The sequence below is a fragment of the Pezoporus occidentalis genome, unplaced genomic scaffold (assembly GCF_034315485.1).
Source record: "Pezoporus occidentalis ecotype Australia unplaced genomic scaffold, CSIRO_AGI_Poc_V1 ctg71, whole genome shotgun sequence".
Lineage (NCBI taxonomy): Eukaryota > Metazoa > Chordata > Aves > Psittaciformes > Psittacidae > Pezoporus > Pezoporus occidentalis.
Genome location: NW_026916062.1, coordinates 2,414,821 through 2,423,886, shown reverse-complemented (window position 1 = coordinate 2,423,886; position 9,066 = coordinate 2,414,821). Strand labels below are relative to the sequence as shown.

At 37.3% G+C, this 9,066-nt stretch overlaps 1 protein-coding gene across 2 annotated transcripts; it reads left to right on the top strand.

The window, feature by feature from the left end:
- Positions 1-464: 464 nt before the first annotated feature.
- Positions 465-8,799, top strand: GNPDA2 (glucosamine-6-phosphate deaminase 2). 2 transcript variants are annotated; one of them, XM_062642443.1, is made up of 7 exons: positions 465-568; positions 2,096-2,263; positions 2,573-2,670; positions 3,166-3,348; positions 3,691-3,875; positions 3,971-4,145; positions 7,771-8,799. In XM_062642443.1, exons 2-7 carry the CDS (start codon positions 2,136-2,138, stop codon positions 7,827-7,829), a joined length of 828 nt encoding a protein of 275 aa, XP_062498427.1. In that variant the 5' UTR covers positions 465-568; positions 2,096-2,135; the 3' UTR covers positions 7,830-8,799. The 2 variants fall into 2 exon arrangements, with proteins under 2 accessions (XP_062498427.1, XP_062498428.1); XM_062642444.1 differs by having other exon boundaries at positions 466-568; positions 2,096-2,259; positions 2,569-2,670.
- Positions 8,800-9,066: the final 267 nt, after the last annotated feature.

Below are 9,066 nucleotides of genomic sequence, written 5' to 3'. Positions count from 1 at the left end.
ACAAGTTTGGGTTTTGCTGGTGTTTTTTTTTTTTAAAAAAAAGGAAAAAATGATGTTTTACCTTTTGGTATTACAATAACTATGAACACTCTTTTGTCTGCTTTAAGCAAACACTGAATTTAAAGGGTGAATTTTCTCATTAAGACCCTGCTGTGCCACCTGCTTCCCCTAAGCAGGTGGCTAGGGAAAGGCCTCAGAAAGGCCCTACTCGAGCTTAACCTATGAGGCAGATTAGAATTTTCACAGCAGTCTCTCCCCAGCCCAAGCCATCAGCAGCTTCCCACACTCCGTCTGAGGGCAGACACCTTCTTCCACTCAGATCCTACTACCACGAGAGACACAAGAACTCCATAAACCGCCCTGACGCCACCAGCATCCCGCCTCTAAGCGCGGCGCCGCCCCACCCCTCCGAGGCTATTTCCTGTCCTGGCCAAACCCAGGTGCTTCCGGGTTGCGGAGGGAGCTGTAGGCTGCGGTGCTGTCGGGCGGGCGGTGGTCCCGATTCTCCCTCCCGGTACAGCTGTGTGCCGCTCCTCTGTTACTTCTGCCTGCTGCGCCTCTCCTGGAGGTGAGCGGCGCCGGGCAGGGTCGTGCTCCTCGGCGGGGTGAGGCTGGGCGAGGCTGGGCACTACTGTTCGCTGTACGGGTGCAGCAGCGGCCGCAGGCCCCGGGCGGGGTGAGTGGGGGCAGACTGCGTGTCTGAGAGGGAGGAGATGGGGGTCTGGCAGTAAGTCTCTCAACCACTGTAGACTCAACATCCTTCTGGACAAGTGCTTTCAGCTGAAAACCCGCGGTTGTCCTGGTGCTGCTAGAGAGTCGCTATGTTCTAAGGGTAAAATTGTTGAAGTTTGACTGGGCAGCCCTAAAGCCGCTTTATCTCTTCCGTTTTTCTGTCTTCCTCAAGGAAATGTGTTAACTCTTTCAGTGTCTGAAATAGCATTTTCTCTGCAAAGGTGAGTTGGACTTGTCATTGCTCTCCTGTCCAGGGAGAGAAAGCACCATAATCAGCACAGGGTGGTGTTCACTTCCTTCCTTCTTTGGGGGGAACAAACAGATGTGACCCTGTTAACCTTTACTGCACTTTAATTCATGCTGCTTTTGAAACTTCATTTTGAGTCAGCAAAGACTGGTGTGTGCTAGTGCTGATTTGGCACTTAGTTGGCCTTATGCTTCTGACCGCTATGTTGTTTCCTGGCTAATACCAAGCATGCATGCTCACATTAGGGAAGTGTAAATACATTGCAAGTTGGACAGAGAGTCTTAGTCTTTCTGACAATTACCTGACTCTGTTAAGCAGAAACTCATGGAAAATGAGGTTCACTTAAATGCAAGAGATGCTTATGTACTTTTAACAGTCAAGCTTGTTCTCTAGATATTTATCTTGGCAATTATATGGCTGTACTCAAAATCAGAGCCTATCAAGAGTGACTGACTTCTGTTTAAAGTTATACTGAAAAGGGAAAATGTGACCTTAACGATCTCATAGCTATTTTTTCCTGTGAATTTTAAAGATTTCAAATATCTGTATTGCTTTAACACTTTTTGTTTTTGCAGATTAATAAGCTTCCTGGAGCATTGTTACAGAGCATTAATGGGAATGAAAGGAGTTTTTATTGTTCTCTTAGAATTATGAGTTTTAAATATAGAAGCATGTGGTTATTCTGGGCCTTGTTTTTGAAGGTTTAGGCATTCAGCTGGTCATAAGTAACAGGAGTTAATGTCAATGTTTGTTTACTTATTTGCTTTTATTTCAGAGTTTGTCCTCCCCTAAGAGAAACAGCTAGTTAAAAAGCTGGTGTTTAAAATTGCTTGTTCTCATTTCGGTTTAGCTTTTTCCTATAAGCTAGTTTAAATTGGTCTGTGAATTTTAATAAATGTTTTGATTGTAATCTGTCACTTGGATTCTGTAGCTTTTCTTCTGATTGTCCAAAGTCCAGCTTGATCTAGGACTGCAAGAATGCTTATGCAAGGAAAAGATCCTTTATTTAGCACTTTAAGTCATCAATATAAAAGGTCCTTTTGTATCTCTTCTGTAATCTAAGTTTTACAACTATTCATATGGTGCTTATTTTTAAAACTTTGACATTTTCTTCAGGTTAAAGTTTATTTTATCATAGAAGTTCCTCAGTGCCATAATGAGGCTAGTAATTCTTGAAGATTATGATCAGGCTAGTGAATGGGCAGCAAAATACATCTGTAATCGTATTATCCAGTTCAAGCCAAGTCAAGGAAGATATTTCACGCTTGGTCTACCAACAGGCAAGTTTTATTCAAAGCCTATGTAAATGATTAAACCTAGAATGATGGTTGTATCATTGCTAACAGATGTAGAATTAAAAAAAAACCCACAAGTATCTTTTTGGTAATACTCCAACGTATGTCTTTTTAAATACAGATTTGATTTGTTTAAAAAGTTGAAGTTTGAGAAACTAAGAAATATTAAATGAGAAATAAGAGATTTCTTATAATGTTGAAAAGCCTTGTAGCAAAATTTAACTATAAAGAGTTTTAAATACACTCAAAATGTTGTGTGGATACATAGAACAATAGAAATGTTTTCTTTAACAGGGAGTACTCCTCTGGGATGCTACAAAAAGCTGATAGAATATCACAAGAAAGGAGATCTGTCTTTCAAATATGTAAAGACTTTCAACATGGATGAATATGTAGGTAAGATGTGCTAATTATTTCAGAACACACTATACTGGTAACTTTCTTCCATTATTAAAACTGTTAAATACTTCGTCAAAGCACAAGGTCAGTCTAGTATGTTTGCACTCCTATGTTAGACTTCTGTCTGTGGGGTCACGTTTAGCATTTTTCTCTATTCCTTTATCCACTAAAATGCAAATAGCAAACAAGTAGATCCTAGACTAAAATCATTGCTTTACAATACTTCTGTAGAAAGTATGTTGTCTTGTAATGTTGTGGTTGTATTTCTTTTGAAGACTACACTGTTTGTGATAAGATGTATGAGAATGGAATGTAAGCCAATTGCCCTGTGCATGCCTAGAATTTTTTTTTTTCTGAATATGATTTCAAATACTGTTTCATCTGACCTGCTTAGGTTTGACTTGTATGCCCTACATTGGTTACACATAGACTAGAATTAAGGCTGTTTGGTTAAGTCTTGTAATATGCTAATTTCGCACTAAATGATTTCAGGGCTTCCCAGAAACCATCCAGAGAGCTATCATTCCTACATGTGGAATAACTTCTTTAAACATATTGACATAGATCCAAATAACGCTCATATCCTTGATGGGAATGCTCCAGACTTACAGGCGGAATGTGATGCATTTGAAAAGAAAATTGAAGAAGCGGGGGGGATTGATCTGTTTGTTGGAGGTATGAGGAAATGCTCTGTAGCTAGGTTTCAAATGAGTATACTGACTCTTTAATCACTATTTTCATGATTTAGCTAAACCCATTTTTTTCAGTTGTGATGTAAGAAAGTTCTGTGATTAACAAAGAGCCAGTACGAATTCCGTAAGAGTATGGTTGGTGTCCAAGTTTCTAATAACTGAATTTCAAATAAGTTTTGACTGTTTTTTTTTACTTTTTTGTAAAAAAAATGGAGAACCAAAAGGAAAGATTCAGTCCGAAAGCTTTTTTAATCATTTACAATGTTTGAGGATCTTTGTTGACTCGCAGGTCTGGAATGATTTACTTTTTTTTAACTTTGACAAGGCATTGGTCCAGATGGCCACATTGCATTCAATGAACCCGGATCAAGTTTGTCTTCAAGAACAAGATTAAAGACTTTAGCAATGGACACCATTTTGGCAAATGCTAAATACTTTGATGGAGACTTATCTAAAGTACCAACTATGGCGCTAACAGTTGGTGTGGGTACAGTGATGGATGCTAGAGAAGTAAGACCTTATTTAGTTCTAGTTGCATGTGTCTGTTTTAAAGACTAATTGGTATTGATACTGGGATTGAAAGTAAAGAGACCTTTGTTTTGCAGGTGATGATTCTTATAACAGGTGCACATAAGGCATTTGCTTTGTACAAAGCAATTGAAGAAGGAGTCAATCATATGTGGACGGTTTCTGCTTTCCAGCAGCACCCTCGTACTATCTTCGTATGTGATGAAGATGCTACTTTAGAACTAAGAGTTAAAACTGTAAAGTACTTTAAAGGTGAGCACTAAATCAGAAGTTACACATATCTTTCAGAAAAACTTACATTGCTTTAAGTGTGAGCTTTCCAACACTTTACAGTAGCTAATGTCTAATGTTATATATTAAAAATTATGTTAACTTATTTCTTGTGAATGGTAAAGTGCTAGGAAGCAGAACTTATGTTCCTTACATTCCTGACAAATCTACTTCAAAAGCGTTTCCTTTGCTTCCCATTTGCAATGATAGTTTAGTCATCTCTAACAGTTTGTAGATCACCAGCAGTCTGGTGTTCCAGAATAGTTGTCTTAAATATACTGGGAAGTTTCACTCAAAGAAAACTTGATACATTTTAATCCTGATCTGTTTTCATGCTGCTTTTGCTATGTGCTGTCTAGTAAACTTAAGATGTGTGATGCCAACTTTGAAGCCACCTGAGGACACTTTTCATCCAGTGCAACTAGCGTAACAGTCTATAGTGACTCTGAATATATTGCACCTTTCTGCTGTGCTTTTATATTGGCAGTAAGCATATTAAGGCAGACTCAATTGAGATTTTTGATAGTCACTGAGACTTCCTGGATGTGAATTACATTCATTGTAGAAGCTGAAAAGTAGTTTTCTCCTAGCTGTGTTAGCACAGTAAATGCAATTGAGTAAATCTGTATATCTTTCTCATTGGCATGGATACCTACAGTAGCTGAGGCATCTGAGATCAAGATTGTAATTTAGGAAGTTACACTTTAGATCATTACTTCACCAGTGCCCATATATGTAGTAGATTGCAATTCTGTCATTACTGTGACTTTTATCCTCATATCACTGTGGCCAGCTTGTTAATTTTTGATTCTTTCAGTATGCTGTTCTCTGCTGTGTACTGGGGGGTGTGTTGGTCTCTACCTGTATCACACTGCTAGGTAATATTTGTAGCTTTCTTTAACTGTGTGGATAATTTTTAAACGCTGTCCTGTATTTCATATAAACAGTAGCTTTGCTTGAGGAAGATATAAACCTAATGTAGAATTAATAGGTATGAATGACACTGAACACTGCTTTAAAAACATCAAGGGCTACAGTATATGAATGTGTGCTATGTGTCACACTCTATTTAATTACCCTATAATACAGAGCAATAGAATTCTTAACAAGATTCTTTAAACTTGCTTAAATTTACCTGCCCTCAAATCAGTGAGATTCCTCCCTTTTAAGATGGAGGAGAAATCTGTGTGAGTCAAATTCAGAATTATTTTTGAATCTTGATCTTCAGGTTAGACTTCTTAGTTCTTAATACTGCTCATTGTGGTAGCTATTTACCACGTTTTTTTCACCATTTAGAAAAATCTTAAGGTACTGTATGAAACTTCAGATTTTATTTTTTTGATAAGTAAGTACCACACTGGCTGGTAATGAGGATAACTCTTACTTTCCTTCACTTTTTTCTAACTTTCTGAAAGCCCTCCTAGAGGCTAAAATTATCAAGTGTACTTACATGTTCTTACTAGAAAAGGGAAAGATAACTTCCTTGCAGAATGAAGCAGAAAATGAGTCTTGAATTTACTAACTAGTCTGCAGAAAAGTCAGTCCATATCCACAAGTATAGATAGTCCATACTTTCGCATGCTCGTCTTAAAACTGTATGCAGAAATCTGTTTATTCAAAGCGTACTATGAGACTTTGAAATAGTTCTTTTGGCATCTATCAAGTAAGGACCAGTGCATATGTTTAAAAAACCCTTTTGTTTCTTTTTCCTGAAACAATTTCATTAGCAGGATTTAAATATCCTTCATTAAATATGGCAGAGGCATTACTTTGTAAGCATTTTTCATGCATGCAGGAAGTGCATAATTATCTCCTTTTCATTTCCCTTTTTTAGAAGAGGAAAAACACTGGTAGTAAGTAAGATGCTTTCAGGTTCAAAATGTGGCTGTAGCTTGAGTAGTGTGTGCAGCTGTTACTCTTTCAGTACAAATGGCTTTTGTATTGAATGTATACTTAATATTTTCTCACTGTTAAACTCAACTGAAAATGTTAGACTTGATCTTTCCATGTACATCAGCCCAGTAGTTATCCTTCATGAAATCTAAGAAACTTTTTTTATGTTGCCTTCTGAGGTTTGAGGGGTTTTGCACAAATAACTGAAGCTAAGTCATTATCTCCAGAGACAATATGAGCTGGGTTCTTGAGTCAGTTACAGGTGGCTGTGTAGTATGGCTGAACATGTCAGAAAGTGGGTAAGGAATTAGAAACATGTTTTATATCAAGTAATCACACACTAATTAGAAATAGATGCTGTATAAAATGCCTTTGCTGTGGTCATATACTATAATGGCCTCAGATTGTATAGTTACTCAAATTTTAGACATTTCTGGAGTGACACTGACTTTGCTGCCAGATGCATTATGTAGCAAAAGGTATTTGAATACTCATCGCCATAATCACTAAAATGTGCACTACTGTCAGACTTTTATAGATTTTTTTTTTTAAGAAAATTTCTCTTTTAATGTCACGTATTACTTCCATTTGTAACTTTATAAGTTAATCTTTAGTTTAGTTTGGGGCCTATAGGGATGCTGGGGAGGCACTCTTCATTAGAGACTGTAGAGACAGGACAAGGGGTAACAGGTTAAAACTTAAACAGGGGAAGTTTAGGTTGGATATAAGAAGGAAATTCTTTGTTAGGGTGGTGAGGCACTGGAATGGGTTGCCCAGGGAGGTTGTGAATGCTCCATCCCTGGCAGTGTTCAAGGCCAGGTTGGACGAGGCCTTGGGTGATATGGTTTAGTGTAAGGTGTCCCTGCCCATGGCAGGGGGGTTGGAACTAGATGATCTTAAGGTCCTTTCCAACCCTAACTATTCTATGATTCTATGATTCTATGAAAATGGACTTTCACTTTGCAGATTGTGAACACTGATTAGTTACTGTTACTAGTTGTTCAGGTGAAATGAGGTTACAAATATACCAGAGTGCGAATGTCAGACCTACCTACATGTAGGTGACTTTTTTACTAAATTGTAAGAAAGTAAAGAAAGAAGCACATTTTTTTTATTGCCCTTTTGTCATCATTTTCAAAAAGCAAGTACCTGAATACAAGGGGGAAAAAAAAAAAAACCTCCTCTAATCACAACTACAGATGACTTGTATATGATCAAACCCAGCCCAGCTAGAATAGAAAGCAGTTGAACTGACCATAAGTAAACTGTTAATTACAAAGACAGTAATGGTGCAATGCTAGAACACTGCAGTTCAAGCTGTAAAAGTATCAGTATATGTACAATTTGAATTTTATGCCAAATTGAGGGAACTTTATGTTGCTGTTATGCAGTCTTTAACACAAAAGAAAGATGGGTGGATTTCATGTATTCATTTGGAAGTGTTCCAGATCTACTTTTTGATGGGTCTTTTCTCGGAGAACTCTCTCATACCTGCTCACTTTATACTGAAGTTTTCATCAGTATTCAAGTGATACAGGAATATATATATATATATGTACTGTCTTTAACGTTTGAACTACTTTAGCCATTATTCTCTTCAGTGAAGTATTTAAAACGTGTACTTCAAAGCAAACTCCAAATAAAAATGTGGATAGAAGGATATGTTGAAAAAGTATAACTAATGTAAAGCTGGCATTGTTGCTTTCCCCCCAAGGTTTAATGCATGTGCACAATAAGCTTGTGGACCCACTGTACAGTATGAAAGAAAACTGAAAGAAGAGTTGAAGAGGAACTCCATGTGGGTCAACAGCAGCAGTTTTAGGTAGCAGATGAGTTCACTGCTATGCAATATGCTGAAAACTGTTTAAAATGGGGAATCCTAGGTACTGTATTTTTTTAAAAGGTCCAATATCTGTACATTTACATTCCGTTTGCTGTGTTGTGCATTTTGCTTTAACATCTGGAGCTCTGTTGTTGACTGGTACATAACTAAATGGAAAAGAACAAACCTGTGGGAAGACTGCATGTTATGTAGGGGGAGAAAAGCAGAGCACTTATTCTAGCACAGCAATGTAACGCGTCTGCCTTGTGTTAGAGAAGATGGTATGTTTCTAAGCATTTGTAGTTTTTGGCTTGATTAGTGTAACTACATTTTTCATTTGTGTCTCTAGGCAGAATGTTTTTGGCCTTTACGGACTTGTAATAGTTGTACAATTTCTACTATGAAATGTTCTGTTTACATATATCTAATGTACACGGAGCTTTTGCACTTGGTTGCCTTAAGTATCTAACAGTTTTTGGGCATCTCAAGTCCTGTTCTACAATTCAGGCAAATAAAAACACAAACCAGTGCCAAAAACTGCACTAAATTCTTGAAAATTATAACTTATTCCACAGATAAAAATATTAAACTTCTGCCATAGCACTTTTTCCTCTCATGTATTTCAAATTACTCTAGCATTTTTATATTTTTGGTAATTGAGCTTTATACATGAAGAAATGTTCCTATCTGGAGGTACCTGTTTAATTGTACTATTGATGTTACTATTAAATGCCTGAAAAGAGGTCAGTGACAGGAATATAATGTCTGCAAGTTCAATACCTGATCATTTGAAGTTAACTGTTAATCACTTTGCAATAGTTACCTCTCATTGTATCATTACAAACATTAAGCTCTTACAAGGAATGTTATTTCCTACTTTGAATATAAGTAAAACTTAAATATAAATCCTTAATTTCAAAATTGTTTTGTTTTGAATATAAATTCAGACATGAATAAATATATCAGGGTTTCATGGAGAGGTTAGGAATTTTGTGCTGCCTTCCACCTTAAGGAGGAGTTTATTAAGACTTTTTGTAGGGGAACAGAGGAAGCAGGCTCTTGTGTACTTATTGGGAAAAGGTGAAACAAAGCATCACTTCTACAGTTTAACTTTTCACCTAGATGGTGGCCTTTTACAACCCAGGTTACATCCTCAGGGATGTGGCAGAGTGCTGGAGGGTTTTAAAG